The 18,975-nt window shown below is 32.8% G+C and overlaps 4 protein-coding genes across 5 annotated transcripts; 2 read left to right on the top strand and 2 right to left on the bottom strand.

Annotated features, from left to right (window-relative positions):
• Positions 1-2,712: 2,712 nt before the first annotated feature.
• Positions 2,713-9,462, bottom strand: LOC107190236. 2 transcript variants are annotated; one of them, XM_015579011.1, is made up of 6 exons: positions 9,413-9,462; positions 4,214-4,312; positions 3,962-4,115; positions 3,694-3,871; positions 3,440-3,605; positions 2,713-3,334 (listed from the first exon to the last, which is right to left on the bottom strand). In XM_015579011.1, exons 2-6 carry the CDS (start codon positions 4,285-4,287, stop codon positions 2,713-2,715), a joined length of 1,194 nt encoding a protein of 397 aa, XP_015434497.1. In that variant the 5' UTR covers positions 4,288-4,312; positions 9,413-9,462. The 2 variants fall into 2 exon arrangements, with proteins under 2 accessions (XP_015434497.1, XP_015434496.1); XM_015579010.1 differs by lacking the exon at positions 9,413-9,462 and adding an exon at positions 4,388-4,401.
• Positions 7,929-9,042, top strand: LOC107190170. Its single transcript, XM_015578922.1, is given in 5 exon segments — positions 7,929-7,934; positions 8,464-8,590; positions 8,593-8,617; positions 8,789-8,893; positions 8,988-9,042. Coding segments are annotated over 5 exon segments (318 nt in total).
• An 848-nt stretch (positions 9,463-10,310) lies between the features above and the next one.
• LOC107190242 (ras-related protein Rab-21) lies at positions 10,311-11,564 on the top strand. The gene is made up of 4 exons (XM_015579017.1): positions 10,311-10,500; positions 10,870-11,037; positions 11,095-11,213; positions 11,290-11,564. The coding sequence occupies exons 1-4, from the start codon at positions 10,360-10,362 to the stop codon at positions 11,528-11,530; spliced, it is 669 nt and encodes a 222-aa protein (XP_015434503.1). The 5' UTR covers positions 10,311-10,359; the 3' UTR covers positions 11,531-11,564.
• A 3,550-nt stretch (positions 11,565-15,114) lies between these two features.
• Positions 15,115-18,777, bottom strand: LOC107190231 (rho GTPase-activating protein 1). Its single transcript, XM_015579003.1, has 10 exons — positions 18,580-18,777; positions 17,824-17,931; positions 17,090-17,233; positions 16,645-16,825; positions 16,338-16,556; positions 16,134-16,232; positions 15,864-16,051; positions 15,589-15,789; positions 15,401-15,507; positions 15,115-15,311 (listed from the first exon to the last, which is right to left on the bottom strand). The coding sequence occupies exons 1-10, from the start codon at positions 18,626-18,628 to the stop codon at positions 15,138-15,140; spliced, it is 1,470 nt and encodes a 489-aa protein (XP_015434489.1). The 5' UTR covers positions 18,629-18,777; the 3' UTR covers positions 15,115-15,137.
• Positions 18,778-18,975: the final 198 nt, after the last annotated feature.

The following is an 18,975-nucleotide window of genomic DNA, read 5'->3' as shown; positions in this document are numbered from 1 at the left end:
TTTTAAAAACACACGCAATTATTTATATCCTTTATGTATCACGCAATCATGTTATTTTCACTATGAGACCATTTTATATATATGTATGTATATCCATTTACAAAATTTCATTACGCAAAACTTATGAATGGTTCTAGTGCCTAATCAATCTGTGGGCACTATTTATAGTTCTCTTAAGATTTACATAATTCAAAAATTCGATTAATATTCATGCTAATTGAAAATAAATAATTCACCGAATATTGCCAGCAGATTGACCTGGAATTAAACGTTTCTCTTTACGTTCTTCTTCCCTGGCAGTGCTACAGAAAGTTTATTTCATAAAAAGCAAAGATTAATTTGTATAAAAATATATATATAAATTTACGTAGAAAAGGAATAATATATATTGCAAGTAAATAAACTTACAAAATAAATAAGTTAAACAAGTATTTCTTATTCTTTCATTTAGAGGAAGGATCATAGACAGATATAAAGATCATTTAAAAAATTATATTAGCTATGTGCTGAACGAGTATATCATAGAAATCTTAATTGTAATTTGAGCTTCGCGAGTCGCAAGATTCATTATTTCTGACTGTTAAAAGATCGATCTTACACGATAGTGCTAAATATATGGCTGTTAATCTATGATCCGTCCTTAATTCTTCACATATATTAATTATTATAAATCATAACGTGTGAGTTACAACAAAAAAAACATAGCTATTAATATTCACAATAAAGAGATCATAAAGTCTCCTAGTCCAAAGAAATGTACAATAAAAATTTGTCAAAGGACAAGGTGATCAACATTGTCCTTGGACAAATTGTAGTTTCGATGTTTGATTCCATATGAAAAACTGTTATCGTTTCCTTGTTATATAACGATTGTCAATTAGCTTAAGCCAGATGGGCAGCAAACGTAGTACTTTAAAATATAAACCCAGTGTTTGTCAGAGAAAATTCACTATGAACATTGCCAATATCCCAGAAGTAGAGTACTCTTAAATTTTGCTATTACCTATATTAAATTCAACTATAAAAATCTCTGATATTTTTCTTTATTTTTCAATATTAAAATTAAAAGTTCTGTATCATGTTCGATGTTATATAAAATCAAAACTATGTATTGCACATTCATAAATTTTTAGTTTCAATTCCGCAGTCAGATATTACATTTTAATAAAAATTTTTGTGACTGACCAAATTATTTGTAGTTGCTATAATGTAATGTCAATCTTTCGCACATCTTTGGCTTTATCATTAAGATTATGTTAACTGTACTTTAAAACTTGTTACGGATGTTAGTTTTCAATGGTATTGTGAGTTTATACGTTGCTTGAGATGTACCTTATAAAATATAATCTTAAAAACCTTGTTTGTTGTGATCATCACTCCTGGGTTCCGCCACAAAGAACTCGTCATAGTTAAATTTGGATACTCTTTGTGCGTGTATCATTCAATATTGACCATAGAATGAGAAAACAAAATAGTTTAAGAAAGTGAATAATCCAATGATCACAGTTAATCTGTTTCCTTCAACAGGTACTTTTATGTGCTTTTGTTCGGTAATGCGCCCATCTCTGAAAACTAGGAACTAACAGTTTTCACTTATTTAGCATTATACTTATTTCATATGTCAATAATTTGCTGTTAATCCATTCGTTTTTTACATTAATGTTGCAGTCACCCTGAAATATTATAACAAATTTTACTGGTCCAGTTTGCCAATCTGATTGCCATATTCTCGATCAATTTTCGCTCTCTACTAATACTGCCTAAATATATCATCATACCGATATGATGCTATTCAACAGACTTCATTTATTTTATTATAAAGTTACTCTTCGTTATTATTGCTATTAATGGGTCAGGATTTACAGTACCCGAACACATTCGTTCCTTAAGTTGAATTACTTACTTTTAACGTCATGGACCTTTGCATGAATCATATCAAATGCATTTGGTACAATGTAGCTATCATGACCCTAAGAAAATTTTAGTTTTTAAAAACTTTTGGACCCAAATATTTGAAAAGTGATTGGCATCTTGGAACTTCTGTACAAATCTTCACATATACAATTGCAATGATAGATAAAGCCCAGAAAACAAAAAGCTATGGATAAGATTTTTTACACCCATATATGGTACTTTAACTAATGCTTAGGACGAAGATACCATAAACTGCCACTTGCCGAATAATAATCTTATATCTCATGTTACATTATAATGTCATCACAGTATTTTGATGTACGTAACTAATTATTACACTTAGAAAATAATTGAAAACTCTCCACATAGTGCAGAACAGTTTCTGGAGAGTTAACAATTAATAAGTTCATGGCAGTTTATGAGTATTTTTTCTTTATCTATGCTACAAACGGCATTCAGTAGAAACATTGTGCTCTTTCTCAACTATCTTCCATAAGAATTATCTAACAGACGTGAAACGCGCTTCAAGAACTCACGTCCATAAAGACAATATCATATATAATTATATATATATCTTTTTTCAACAACCAACGATCGAGGACACGAATCCTGTGCAACCTTTCCTAAGAGCACTATCCATCTACCGTGTATTATAACAGTTATTCTAATTACAAGAATTCACTTTTTACCATTCATAACGTTATAAACTCTCTGTGTTCGATATGATAAAACTTATGTATATATATATATATATATGTATAAGAAAAAAATAAATTAAAACTCTATAAGAGACTGACATTAATTAGAGACTGATTGCCTTGAGGAGGCTGCGTGCATGGCAAAATCGACGAGTGGATTACTTGGGACGGTAACAATGGAGTGTGAAGTACTACTGCTTAAAGTAACATTGGCAGAAGAAACTAAAGATAATGGCTTACAGGATAATTGATCAATTTGTTTTATAGGTACCAATTTGATTGGCACATCTGTTTTTAACCTGACAGCTTCCGATACTGGTATAGCTTTTAGTTGAACACTTTTCAATGGTTGTATCTTGACTGCTTGTTTTACAGTAGCACTCGTATTTTGAATAATTTTGGTAACCTTACTCTCACCAACTCCTTGGTTGGAAGATTCATCGTAGCCTGAATCTGACGACGAGTCACTAAACGTCTTACTTGTCTGTTTAGAGACTGCTGTCTCTGTACCAGACTCTACACTGTGAGCAGGACTAGCAGACGCAGAACTATGGACAGGACTCGCTGATGCAGAGCTATGCGCTGGACTGCAACTTAATGCATTTGTTTGTTGTTGTCGTTGTTGTCTAGCTATACAACCAATGCAAGGTTTTATTAATGAAGGATCCACTATTACTTCTCCATATGGGCCTTTGAATATTGTTCCACAACAAATAACCTCCCTAAAATAGCGAAACAACAAAATTTATATATGTCAAAAAATTGAATATTTCTTTAATTATTAGTAAAACATGAATTATTTATATAAAATTAATAATGAAACTGACCTCTTGAAGTAAGACAGATCAATAAAACCGTTAACAGTTAAATCATCCTTTGATTCTGAAATATCCTGCACATCTAACTGTTTTTCAGTAACTGGAATATCATCACTACCTACAGGACTACCTGCCCGACTGGAACCCTTACTGCCATTTCCATTCAAATAATCCTCTGCAAAGCGAGACAACAACATTGTAATCTAAATTTGATTTTATAGTTTAAAATGTTTTTAGTCGATACTTGTACTCTTAATACCGACCTGTTAAATCATCACTCATTGCTGGACTTTGTTCACGATCCCTGTCTGTTTTCAAATAGATGTGTTTCTTCTTCATAATCTTCTCAAACTTTTCTGGTATATCTTTTATTTTCTTTTTATTTTTTGATTTGAATTTTGTCAGTGATTTTATACCAGGTCCAGCACGCGCGTCGACAACCTGAAATACATTAAAAATTTCATACTTAAGTAATACTATAATGAATAAAGAAATACAACTAAAAAAAATAATAAATTTGGTAAAACTCACATGTCTCCAATTGCGATTGCTGCCTGCTGGTAATTTTTTCCACCTTTTTACTAAGAGTACACATGCGTTACAAATTTCTCCTGTTCGTCTTTCCTCAAGTTGGAAACATTCTATAAAGTCATCCTCATACTTTTTACTGTCTGTAAATCTTGAGCTACACATAAAAAAAAGTATTCTTAATTCTATTGTTCCTCTTCTTAAAACAAGGGTTTCTTATTTCTTTATGGGCATCAAAATTATCTTTGTGTTTACCTGCTAGACTTGGCCTTACAAATGCAACACCCAGTACTAGATCGATACACCTTTGGCTTGTGAAAACTAAACATTTTGCACGTTATTTTGAGGCAGCTCCTGTAAATGCAAAATCATTGAATAACACTTTTAAGTCGGTGAAAGGTATCGGATTAAAATTTTGTAAAACCTTACATAAACAAAGTATATCACATGATAACAAATTCATAACAAAACCAATAAATGTTTATTCCAACCGAATTCACTCCAATATTGTTGAGAATTTATACTCGGTTTACACTTATAATTGTAAGTAATTACCTACAAAGAAGAATTGTATATAGGTACAAGGATATAATGCACGTTAACCGTATGTTGAACGCGTCCTGAGCGTAATGTACCTTTATTGAATACAGCATGTTTCGATGATCGTGTGTGACAGTAGCCGAAATTAGCTTCGTTCTGTCCGTACGGTATGTATAAAATCATGTATAAAATTCATTCGCGATAATTCGTCACGACGAGAAAAACCGTAGATCGTCACCATCTTTATTATACTCGTTTACATCGATTTGTTGCCAGTTTTGTAACTATGTAACACCGCGATTTCAGCTTGACAGTGTGTATACGTGCAAGACGCTACGCGCCGTGACGCACGCATGCTACTAGGGGGCGTCCATAATCTCACGAATCCCCCACTTATATTACACGATAAAACTGCAAAGAAAAACAACGTGCTGATCTGAAATCGACACTTCACAAAACACTTCTTTCTACATAGAATCACCACTAAAATCTGTCACTTATATTATACATCGTGATTGCTTATTTTATATGCATTAATGCTCAGAGTGTACAATAATGCGTTTTGAAAAAGAAAATCACACTTTCATCCAGCACGAATAATACCTTCTTTCCAGAAACTTATTAATGCCATCTGCCTTCTGTCGTGCGAAATTTATGATTACTGAGTAAATAAATCGTATTTTATACAATTAATTAAAGTGTGAACACTTACGATGCAGCGTATTATTTGTTACACATAATACAAACAGAGAGGAGTTTTGTAATTGTAAAAGTACGGTTTCGTGTGAAAATGGCTGGAATTAACTAGAAACACTTAATTCAATTACAACCCATAATTCAATTTACAGAAGCATTTTAAGTAGCAATTTATCAATGAATACATACATAGAAAGGCCAAATAACTTTGATATTAGTGCGATAAGCTGTCTCCAGCTTTAAAAAAGAATAAGAAACAGGAATAGGAAACTGTCCGTGTGCCGGCAAAACATGGGTCTAAAAATAGGAAGCGTGAAACCACAATAAAGTGCAATGCGAGGCTAACATGATGAAGAGTTGGGATTTCGTGAAATATCATTTCTGTTCCTTCGATAAACTTTTGTAACGTTAATTGAACCGTACCAGCTAACAAATGTATGCATATCCTTTGACTTATATCTGTTGTTCATTAAACATTAAACATGTACCTTACAAGATAGTGAGGTACTTCTGAAATGTCAACGAAACAGAATGATCTGTCGTTTTCACGACCTCATTTTTACAAGGGATGGTCATGTCCACTGATGCGACTTATATTTCCGAGGTGACCGAATCAATTTCGATATCTATTGTAAGTATTTTACAGCAAATTTTTTGTATTTATAGTACGCAGTGTGTGGATAAAATAACAAAATAAAAATTTTTATAAAACCAATAGAATTTTTATTTTAATCCATCAAAATTCTGAACGAAAAAAATACTTGTTTTGCGGTTGGTCTGTAAACCAGTACAGAAAAATGTGAATCTGCATAAACATCTAACAATAGTTATTCAGTCTTTTATTCTGTATTCCTTTTGTTTTAAGTAAATTTCGAAAACAGGGCAATGATGTCGCGTGGTACATCACAGACACCTGCCAATGAAAATTTGTAAATTAGAGGGGAGCGTTTAACTTAAAGAAGTTCGTTGTTCAATAGAGGAATATACGCGTGAAGCGGAATTCGAGATACAACACGCATCGTAGTAGGTGCAACGCGCGGAGGCAAACCAGTTTTCCTTCGATATGCCGAATTTGCTCTGTATAGTACCCTATCTGTCCTTGTCTTTCTCAAGGATGACTTTGCCCAGGAGCGTAACAGTATGCTCAATGATTCGCATGATGTTGGTATTACATACGTGCCTACACCCCCATACTCATATTGATTCATCTCAATTAACCCCAGGACTAAAAGAGGCCAAAAATCACGAGACGAATTCATTGCTGTTAAAATAGTTCTTCTTAAAAGATACTTTGTAAAAAAGAGATATGAAAAACGTAGGTGGATAACAAGCATCTTTTCTTAGTCCTTAACACGACGATTGTTTTTCTACAGTTAACATTTTATTTAACTGCATCTTAAGAAGAATTCTTCTATAACTATCACGGAATACTAATTACGGAAATATGTTTATAAACATATAATTAGGAAATTTATGCAAAATATAATTAATAATTGCAATAGATATAGTTTTTAATAAATTAGGTAAATTAATGTATTGGAAAGACTGAATGCAATTTTAAATCCCTATGCCCGACAGTGCACAGCCCTGCATACTAAACGTCTTTCTCCGTCCAGACGCACGACATATTTTTTTCCCTGATTCTGGGAGTGGCGCCATCGGTAGTTGAAACGACAAAGCAAGAATGTTGCAACGCACCTATACGCTTGTTGCCACGTGGTTTGTTGATCGGTTGCTTCTTCATCCCGATACGACTCAGATCTCTGACCCCACTGTGCGTATATTAAATAATACTCATATTTTGTGCACACGACTGCATGGCTTTAATATCGATAAAAATAACAGTAAAAACTGACAGCAATTAGTAACAATTTCCCCGATTATTACCATTCTAACAAATTCATTGTACATATATTTCTTTTTAAAGTCATAACATTAATATAAATTTAATCTGTTTATCATTATAATGATTAATGTTATCGTGAATGTGTCTGTAAGGAGATAAGTAGTAAAAAGGAATTAAAATGCATCGACGAGATTGTTCGCGTTAATTTTTTGTTATTTTGGATTGAAAATGAAAAGAAATGTACGACAAAGATGCTGTAAATAGTCACGTTAAAATAAAATGTCTAAATCGAATTCTCATATTTTTATTGTAACAACTGGTGTTTACGACATATCGTATCTATTTAAGGGAGAAATGGAGAAACAAAAAATGCATCGTGTCTGAACGACATGTCCCTGACACGCTAACTCAGTAGTTCAACTTTCGTTCTCACTTTTACAGTTGCTCTGCCGTTTTAAAAATAGAAGAAGGTACCATTTCCCCATGTAAATACGTGTCATCTGATTATACGAGTTTTTAAACAAATTGTAGAATGAATCGCGTAATTATTTACAAACTGAACAAACAATTAGTAAGATTACCACTGACGATAAAATTACTCCAGTCCGAGAGACTTCGATTTCGTTCAGACGATGTTTAACGATGTCGCAAGTATCTGATCGAGATGACCTACATTATGATAAAACAGGTTCCGGTATTTTGGTTGGAATAAAAATATCAAGACATATTTCTCTACCTTTGTGATATATAAAATCGAAGAGGCGAGATTTATTGCAAGTTATAGTGTATATTTAAAAATTAATTATATCTTGAATAGTGACAGTTAATTATGAGCAATATTGATTACAATTAGTATGTTCAATTATAACTTGTGTAGAACATGTCACAATGACTGTATGTTCACTTTACAGGATTATCGATCACAACTTTATTACAGAAAATAAATATAAATTTACATAAAAACTACTATAAATTTGATTGAACATTGCGATGACCCGTGATTAAAAAATTAGAGAGCGTATAATATTAAAAATTATACGTGTGATTTTTAAAAGAATCAACGATCTCATTTATCCACGACGCAGACATTTGGCACCATTGTTAAATTTTCTTGTTATAAGAATTGTTAAATTAGCAAAAAAAATATTTTCAAAGTTATTATCAGAAACAAGAAATGAAGCTGCAACGAAAAGATACAATGAATATGACACCATCGTTTCAAAATTCCCGTAGAAGGAGAGTGGATAGAGCTCATTCGTGAAAAAGTGCATAAGTCGGTAGACCGCGGATCCCGTCTAAAAATGTCTTGGGTTTTTTTTTTATTCAGCCGGAGGTAAAAAAACCTATCAATTTTCATAGCATATATAACATTGAACGTGGCTGTGAGACTCCCTTTTATAAATGTGTTGGGCTCCTACCAAAGATCGCTTGTGACAGGTCGTGTGCCATTTTCACGAGCAGAGACAAAAAAAGAAATCCACAGACAAACGTGGTGCACCGAACGAAGGACGTGCGCGAGCAGGAGACCGACATGGCGCGTGGCACGGTACGGTCGCCGCCATGGTCGGTTCCTTCCCTTCCCTCCGCCCTAACCAACCCCGTTCTGATCAACTCGCAGTATGTCCATCCGGACTATCGAATAAATGTAACATTTTCATTGACCGATTCCCCCGAAATTATTCGAACGGTTCCCCTCGAACAACCTGTGTGACAATACAGACTGACACGAACCTTAAATGAACAACAAGGAGAAAAGTCAGTGATACGATACCCGCCACAAGCGGGCACGCCATGACAGATGATACGGCACGCACAAACAAACAAGTCTACTTGCCAAGTGGAGCACCGCGCAGGTAAAAACGCGGGAATCGTTGTCGATCTGAAAGATGAACAACACGTAACGACACATTGATCGCTCTGATGATCCGCGAATGACCATTCGTGTAGGTTATTCGGTGTCCTGTCAATGCAACAGCCAGTGCCGACAATGAAAAATCCATGAAGGTACGCGCGGTACCTACGGCGATCTGGTGAAAGTTTCTTGTCGCAGTTGACATAAACTATCAAGATTTCAGCGATTACAATAACGTGCTGCGAGAACGGATTAAGAGAGGAACGAGTGAATAGGCCGGATCGAGAAATAAATGTCAAATGTATCGGCGATAATACAACAGCAGCCTGGCAGATCTCGTCACAGAGCCGAAGACGCTGACATCTCCGAACATATTTGTCCGTAACACATGAATAGTTCTGTGTGACAATCCACAAAGCTGCTGACAACACGTCGCATTATCAATACATCATATTTTTGCGACGCGTGCTCACGAAATTCACATTAAGATGTTAAGATTAATGACAGCAGACTCACTTACCTTTTCAATACAGGTGACGGCCAGATTTGAGAACTCCTTTGCGCAGACTCACGGCGCTGGCTCTCTTGTATACTCTAATCAAACGAGCATCTGCGAGCATTAAATTGGAAATTATTATTTTCGCGTGTCGTCGACTTTTTTCATTCTCAATAAACATATTTCTGTACAAATAAATTTTTTCCACACTGTTTCTGATTCATTTTAATCTTATACTGAGTTTAAAAGATGAATTTATCCTTATTCGTATGAGTTTGATTTCCGGTGAAGGATTTGATTTTTGTTGGACATCAGTTCAACGAAATACCACCAGGGCTCCGAGACAGCAAAAATTCATTTTTTCAGATACAAATACAACTGAATCGCTTATGTCAATCAAACTTCGGCTCGTAAATCTATATGTAAACGAGAATGTTCCTAAAACTTGTACGAAAATGTCTCCTATCAGAATAACTCCGAGACAGTTGCGGCAGCTTAGTAACAATGAATGCAGCGCCATCTTTGCGAGCAACGAACATGCTGAAAAAATGCGTAGATACTGGTTTCTTAAACATAACGCATTAAAGAGAAAAATTCTTTTATACGCACTATGTTAAATTCTGCCTGGATTACATTGAGTTAACGCATAATAAATAAATCTTAATAGTGTATAGTTCTTTAATATTGAGATATTCGTGATGGATGTTCAGTACTGCCTTTTGAACTTGGTGCACGGAAGAAATCTTATTGCATATCCATGACTTGCCATCTACTGGCAATACGTTTGAAACGAGAGAATAGATGTTTTTGCTTTTTGTTTGCTCAGTGGTCACTGAAATGAAAACAGCTGATTGTCTCGTTTTAACCTTATTTAGCGAAAATAAAAAAATAAGTACATATTGTCGTAAGCCCGTGACAACTTCAAATTATTGTGTCGTCTTCTAAGTAGATAGATTAGTCATTTGCAAATTATGGCCAGTTCAGTTAGTACTATTAGTAATGGTTATAATTTCAAAGTGGTTCTACTTGGTGAAGGATGTGTCGGAAAAACCTCTGTTGCATTGCGATATGTTGAAGACAAATTTAATGATAGACATATCAGCACGTTACAGGTAATAAATAAAGTCTTAATTAATTTTGTCACACTTTGTATTTTGTTTTATGTTTCACTTGTAACATCGTATGTTTTTGAAATACATTGATATAATGTTTTCATACATTTATTATCTTTATTTTGACATATCAGGAGTATGCTACAGGTGATATAAATTTTCATGGATTAATGTACTTCGACACAATTCAAACGGAAAATTATTTATTTTATTGTGGATTCTATTTCATTATAAATAACATAAAAACTTTATTGAATTTACTATATTGAGTATCAGTCACTCATTAATATGTGAAATCTGCAATCTGAGCATACAGTAGGAATTGTTGGAAATACTTCAAGATTTATCGGAAGTTTTGCTGTCCTTTAGGCCTCATTTTTAAATAAGAAATTGACTATAAATGGAAAGAAGGTGAACTTGGCAATATGGGATACAGCTGGTCAAGAAAAGTTTCATGCACTTGGACCAATTTATTATAGAATGTCTAATGGTGCAATTTTAGTTTATGATATTACGGATGAAGATACATTTCAGAAGGTATGCATTTAGAAAAAAATTATTTTGTCGTGGTGTCTAATATTGTTTGTTTTACAGGTGAAAAATTGGGTTAAGGAACTGAAAAAAATGTTAGGCAGTGACATTTCTTTAGCGATAGCAGGAAATAAAGTAGATTTAGAAAAAGATAGGAGTGTTTCTCTGGAAGAAGCTGAAGAGTAAGTCTTATTTATATTGGAAAATATTTTGATTTATCATGAATATTTCCAATAAAGGTAAATATTTTAATATTAGATATGCAAAACAAGTGGGGGCTATGCACTTTCATACTTCTGCCAAGTTAAATCAAAGTATCGAAGAAATGTTTGTGGATTTAACAAAACGGATGATGCAACATGCAGATGAAGTCGAACAAAAGTCTACATTAACAAGGACAAGCAGTACACGACGTAATGTTGTCGTAGTTGAAGATGAGGTTGAAGAAACCGAACCAGTTAAGAGTTCCTGTTGTGGTGGCTCTTCACAGGCATCTTAAATTCAGATGTTTGTTTTGAGATGGTTTCTACTTTTAAGAGAGTCGTATATATAAATGTATGTGTATATAAAACATGTCTTTGGTTTGCAGGCTACCATAAATATTTCCTGTCAAACTGACATACTTTTTTTGTAGACTTATAAAATGATCATATAATGATTATAAAGTTATGTTAATGATGTTTCTTCTAAACTGCATTGGTACAATGCAAAAAAATGTACTATAATATTTTTGTACAGAATTGAAACTATTTTTTGTTTATATTTTATATTCTTTAAGTCGAAAATATTATTAATTTATATTTATATGAAGTTTATATGTTGAGTGTTTTCTTCTTCTTTTTTTTGAACGTTACTGCACTAAAATGAATGACTAATGAGAATTAATAATAGAAGTTAAATAGTACTGCAATATTACAAGGATTCAGTGTTCTTATAGCATGGACAAGTAATTTTGAAGATTTTGCATCTACAACGATTGAACAACTATTATAAACATTATGAATTGAAAATCTTTTATACATATTTACACAAGTGAAAATTAATTTTAAATGTCTCTTATAATATCTTGAAAAACACTAATTAGTATAATTATATAGGGTATCTCCGAATTAGTAGTACAATCCAAATACAGTTAATTCTACATGAAAAAATGAGTGGAAAATGTAGAGTAAGATTTATGATATGAAATTTTATTTCCGAATAAATCGTTACTGAAAGTTCCTTGAGTACTTGTGAACTCGTCTATACCTTGATTTAACAGATCTCGCAATAGCTTAGCCCTCGTTGTTTTCATATTTATAAACATTGTCAAGTCCATGGGTTATAATCGTGTCAATTTTACTAGCTTAAACTTGTGAATACAAATTGTTAGTTTCTATCATTGTGTCGATATGGCTACGCACAGTATCTGAACAGCTAGGACAGAAAATTCTCTGGAAATACTTTATAGAAGTGTAATACACACATCAAAATTATGTTGCCCCGAAAAAAAGCAGAATTTATTTCCAACAATATTTATCTTAATAAAAAAATTCATGCATAAAATATACTTTTGTTTCATTCTTTATCCTTCAATTAGTGATACGATAAACCCAAACAGCAATATAAATATTTTGCAATGAGATCTGTTAGACCTGGGCGTACATAAGGATATACGAAAGTAATTGTTGAATATTGAATATCGATTGAAAATAAAACTCATATGAAAAAATGTTACTCTACACTGTTGACTTATTTTTTCATGTACTCATCACCTTTCGGGTTGTAGCAGCAGTTCGAAGACAACCCGGTATACAAACATTAATGATAATGTACATATTAATATTAGTAATGTTACTGTACAAAGTCTACGAAGGCAGCGACTGATAAGCTATGTATATCATGAAAGTTGTAATATTTTCTTTCTTTGAATAGAATGGTAAATTAGCTATAAAATGCGAAGCCTAAAAATAATTTAACTGAACGTAATATAAGAAATACTGATTATATTTTGAGAGTTGATTTTCATATATTTCAATATTTCATTACATTGACAAATCCTCAGTTGAGTCATAAACCAAATATATTGCTATTAATGTATATCATACAGCTGGAAGATTTATTATAATTAGCAGATGTATGTATTTCTGTCATATAAATGTATGTATATTTAAATACCATTGTGTTTTAATAAAAAGTTAATTAACATGTACATACGTGTAATATAATGTTATTTCTTGGGATGTTTTGTTTCTTATAGTTCACAATTTAGATTAGTTTATAATTAGTTACAAACTAAAAGACTGCTGGAAAATATCGTTATCTTAATTTAATCACATGCACGGCATTCATGAGACTAAAATACAAATATTCTACTCTATCACAGGTACATACGTGGATCACAAACATCCACAAATCCATCTATTGTAGTAATATAATCATTTTTCACAAAGAGTCATTAATTTTAACATAATTTTTAACACTAGTTTTATGTAGTTTTATGGATGGACTGCCCATGGCCGTTTGTGTGTGAGAAGAAAATTTTTTAGTATTGAAAAAAAAAATGACAATTCAAAAAGAACGTTATTAATTCCATAATATGCATTTCATGACACAGTAATTATCCTATTTTTGTATAAATAATCATGTTTTATTACAGTAATTTCATTCTATCGATAATAACAAGGAATGTAATTGAATTGTATCAGTTCTATATAGGTGGTCTGGGTTAGTCTTTTATGATAACAAAAAGTGATATTAGACAATTCGCCTCTATTTTATCCCAGAAACCCATAATGGCAGGACTATTTAAGAATATGTATAAGGATACATATTTAATCCCAGAAAGATTAATGTAAGTCTTTTATCCTTGAAGCAATAACAGACATTATGCTAAATATTACTATTACACAATACCCTGACAATGATTTTTAATCTAATTGTTAATTTACAATAATAATGATTAACAATTTCTATATTCTCCATTATTGTTTTGAATTAGAAAATAATCATGTAGATTATTTCCTTGTTTCCAGATATCTGTTGCTTCACAAGCTACAATTTTGTTGAAAGTTATGGGCCAAACATCACATAAACATGCTAATCACATCGACAATGTATTCCACTGTATTTACGCTGTAATAAGAAGTTTTATTGCAATTTAAACTCAATTTCACGGTGTAATGCAATCCCTTCAAAAATTCATTAAGAACTTTCATAGTTATGTTGTTACGAGGATAATTTCATTTAATCCGGCAAAAATTTTATATTACTATCCACTTTTGAACGTATATATATATAATTTCAATAAAGGATGCCATATATAATATTGATAACTACTAATTCGTTACATTTCGCTTTGGCTATACTAATTAACTATAACAAGATATAATTAATCGTTAAATAATTATGACTTCCATGAATCTTGTCATATTCACTTCTCTTAAATTAATAAAATTATGCGATCAAGGCATCCTGTACATCTTCGTACTTTTGCTTCTCTATTTTTAATATGTTGTACTAGTCCTAAATAATCCTAAATTTTACAATAATTGTATGAGATTTGCATGTATCTTTGGTATACCATTAATTTCCACGTACGTTTACACATTTTTTAGCTAGCATTCACAGTTCACTGTATTACTTCAATAACCAGTATTGTTCATACCGAAATCATCGTACCAATTCATTAAAAAATCTTGTGCAGACTGTATATAACTAAGCGCTATTTGTGACATTAGTAGGTATGCAAATATTTATCTGTCTGTATATTCAAATATAAAAATATTTTAATCAACGAAGTACGGATGTTATAATTAAATATGAATATTATACATGATTTGTTACGTTCGTTCCTCAAGTTCCAACAAGTTTGATATGACTTCGAAGAGCGAACACCGATAAATGAGATTCTTTCATTTTTCACTCTCTACAACGGAAATCTAAGGAAACTTGTCGAACTTCTCGTTAAAAAGCCTACAAAAATTTTCCTTCGAAGTTAGTTTTGTGTTAGTTTATACAATATCCAAACTTGGCAGCAAAAATTTGTAGGATTTCATTTCTATAACACTCGTAAAGTACTAATTTCGTTTCAAATTAGGCCTCCAACATTTGCTTCTATAATCCCTTTAAATAATAAATATTGTATCCTGGTGAGTGAATAGAAAATCTATGAATTGATTAATAGGACCTATTGCAGAAAGTGACATTCCACGCGACGGTGGTGCTCTGACAAGATTTGGACCAAATACAACAGCAAGATTACTGGATGTCATTTTGTTTAAATCACATCTATCCATTACCTGTGGAAAAGAACATATTTTATTAGAAATCATTATTCGTTATATTAAAACAGAGTTTAACATAATTATTAGAAAAAACAATATCTCACCCTTGATAAAAATTGTACAATGTACTTTAAAACTTGGTAGTTGTCCTCTGGAAGTTTCTCAAGAACTAATATCTTGACTTTTCTTGGACGTTCATCTTTCGACACAGCTGCAGTAGGAGTATTTAATCATTGTTAGATAGTTTACATGAACTGAAAGCAATGGAAATGTAGTAGACGGTTATACATACTTTGAAATTGTGTTATTTCGTCATATAATTCGTATGTCATAAGTGGTTCATCTAATTCACGCAGAAATGTTTTAAGAAGAACCGCTGCTATATGTGGATCTCCATGGAAATTGACAGGCAGCCCCTGATTACAACGACTTTGTAGTTCTTTAATGACTGCTACATTAGCCGATCGTCTAAATATCCCTTCTGTTTCTAATGCTGCAAACGTAAGATATTTTTATTATCACACATAGTAAAACATACTAACAAAATAATTAATTAATTGTACATACCATCAGGAGTATCAAGAAATTCAACACATTGCCGTACTATTGGTGGTATGGGATCACCACTGCTGTTTTCTTTTATGAAATGGAGACTAGCTCCGAACTGAGTGGTACCAACCGGTGTTGTTACCGTACTCTGAGGTGGACTCGTGGGTAAATTTTTTTTATTCTTTAACATTAGCTGTTCATTGTGTCTACAAATTAATATTAATCAATTAGCGGAGCAGTAAGATTACGGATGTAATGAACTTTTATAATAACAGAGATGATGCTCACTCTATTACTTGAGGAGGTATAATAAGTTGATCAAGATTAATATATTGTGCTAGTTCCTCCAAATAATTAACATACATCATTTTACGACCAAACTTCACACTGAAATGATAAAAGCAATAACAACATCGTTCTTATTAACTCTTTTTTTAATGACACAGGTTTAAGAATATCAAATATCCAAGAATAAAGACATAGAAAAGTTACCTAATGACTGGCTTGAATAGTTGCCATACGAATCTAATAAAATACGTTGGGTGTACTAAATATAAAGCTTTTAAATTTTTTTTATACTTTCTATCAAAAGCTTTATATGCTTGCCATAACCAGGAAAGTGGTGGTTTATTCTTCGAAGTGAGACCATAGTGAAAATAAACAAGGCTATAATCTTGTTCCACAAACGTATCTAAAGTATGTGTAAGATACCTGTTGTATAAAAATGTTATTATATGTACATATATATACACAGAAAAGTGAGTAAATTCGAACAATTTCAAAAGAAATATAAACAAACCTAAGGAACTTAGCATGATTAAATGTTTCTTTTCCAACGGGAGGTAATTTGCATGCAGATACGACAATTACTTTACGACCAGCACTGTCGTCTCCAACCACTTCTACAATACCGTATCTTGATATGTCAAGATAATCTTCTTCGTCTGCGAGTTCACCTTCCAATGCAGCCAAGTCCTCTGCTACTTATCACAAAAGATTACTTTCACAATAAAATTTAACATTACCTTTCTTCTTCTGTGTTCCCACTCTTTTTTTTGTACGAAATAAAAACCCAATATGATTTAATGTTAATACATTACAACAACTTGTCAAATAATGTTTCACTTCTGTGCACTGTTATACCATGCAATAATAAACTGTACAATGGTCTACATAATTCACCTGCTATGCCCCAAATGCCATGACATTTAGTGGCTACTAACAGAAGATAAAAGGTCACACACCGGATTCGATAACTGGAGCATCTACCAAAGCTTCTTCAAAGTTCTCTTCAATTGTGCCATCGCTCACTGGACTCTCCAGATAATCAATTCCGGTACCGGCGGCACTGCTAATTAAATCCAATTTTTCTTCTAAAAGCTGTACAGCTACGAAATAATTATTTTAATTATATTCCGCAGTAATTACGTTGAATTAAATTTAACATACTTTGGCAGACAGTTTGCAAATGTTATTTATTTAGAATTTGCAAACGCTACAATAACATTAACAATACGGTCATGAATATACTGCTGATTTTATACATTTTTAGTAGATGCAACTAAATGAAACACAGTAAAAGAAAAGCTTTATTGAAGTTTATGGCAGCCTTTATTTTTGGGTTTACCTAATGTAACTATTAACCCATGATTAATCTGACAGGTATCAGAAATTCCATGATTTCTATTTTGTCATATTTCCATTTATTTTGGTAACATTTCCTGCAATTTGAATTTAATTATTCTGCAAACTTTACCAAGAAAAATGTTTCAAGGTACCTTATATCCCACATCCTACATTTTAATTTCCATTTTTTTTTATATTAGTAGTGTGTGAATGTAAATTTGCATAAACATCTGCAGTCCAATCACGAATTTAGATTCATTAAAACAATAACATATTTAATACCTCTTTAATATACAAGTACATAATCCTTATTTAAAAAGTCAGTATTATTATTTGTGTTAAAATACTTTACCAGTATTTGAAGTAGTCTGTAACTCAGTATCGTCGAACTCCAAGTTAGGCTCATAATCATGATAATCTGACAAACTTGGGTATGGGTCTTCGACGTCATTAGCTATTGCTATTGTACAAACAGAATGATGCGCATTATTTTCTTTACCAAATATGTATGAATGAATCGCAGAACACTGCATCGACCAATGCAGTTCTTTATTTAATCAATGAGGTTTGTCTTATAAACAGGTACTTAAATATTGTTAAGCAACAATTAAGAAAAACAAAGGAAAACACGTTTGCGTAAGAGGTATCATAACAAATTGACGTCTCATAAACAGCTCGCGGTTTCGCGTTTATATATCATTTTCCCGATCACATTACACGGTATACGATCTCCGATTAACATTTCGTCGCTTTTCATCGATGTTTACGAACCGTCGTGAAACCGTGTATTATAACGAAAAACGAATTTTTAACAGATACACATATTTTAATCAGTCGACAGGACTATGTTCAAATACAGCAGAGTCTCCGATTTTGCGACACGCACTATCGTACTGATACGCGAAATTATTCGTCTCTTATTGACGTGCGTATTCACACGGCGGATGCCCATTGTAAAACGTTCTTTTGTAAGAACGAACAGAAAAACAAAGATACATGTTGATCGTCAAGTTATCTTTTAAATCACGATTCGTAAAGGGATACGTACTTGACGTGACGTTTATTTGACACCTCGGGCAGCGTCAACAATCGCGACATATAAGCTCACCTGTCAAAGTTCGCGTTGGGCTTAGCGTCGGTTGATAGCCCGCTTCCATTTTCTGGCAACTGCACGAACAAACAGTGCCGTGATTAATTAACGGGGCGTTTTGCCTACTATGCTTTATAAACGAACAACGTTTCTCTTCTCGAACGACATTATCTCGACGCGGTATGGCAAGCCGACGTATTCACGTCACGCTTTCATCTGTTGTGTCGCTAATTGTAATTCGTAGTCGCTCGTCACTCCCTTTCCCCACTGCGCGACTAACGAATATCTTCATACTTCGCCTCCTATTGGTCCGTCCTATGCTTTCGCGGGTACGAACGATGCGCGCTAAAAATATTTAAGAGTCACGTGATAAATTTAAACGTTAAATTAAGGTAATGTACATATCGATATATT

The sequence above is a fragment of the Dufourea novaeangliae genome, unplaced genomic scaffold (genome assembly GCF_001272555.1).
Source record: "Dufourea novaeangliae isolate 0120121106 unplaced genomic scaffold, ASM127255v1 scaffold168, whole genome shotgun sequence".
In the NCBI taxonomy this organism is placed as follows: Eukaryota; Metazoa; Arthropoda; class Insecta; order Hymenoptera; family Halictidae; genus Dufourea; species Dufourea novaeangliae.
The sequence above is the reverse complement of the archived record's forward strand: the minus strand, read 5'-3'. Positions and strand labels throughout refer to the sequence as shown.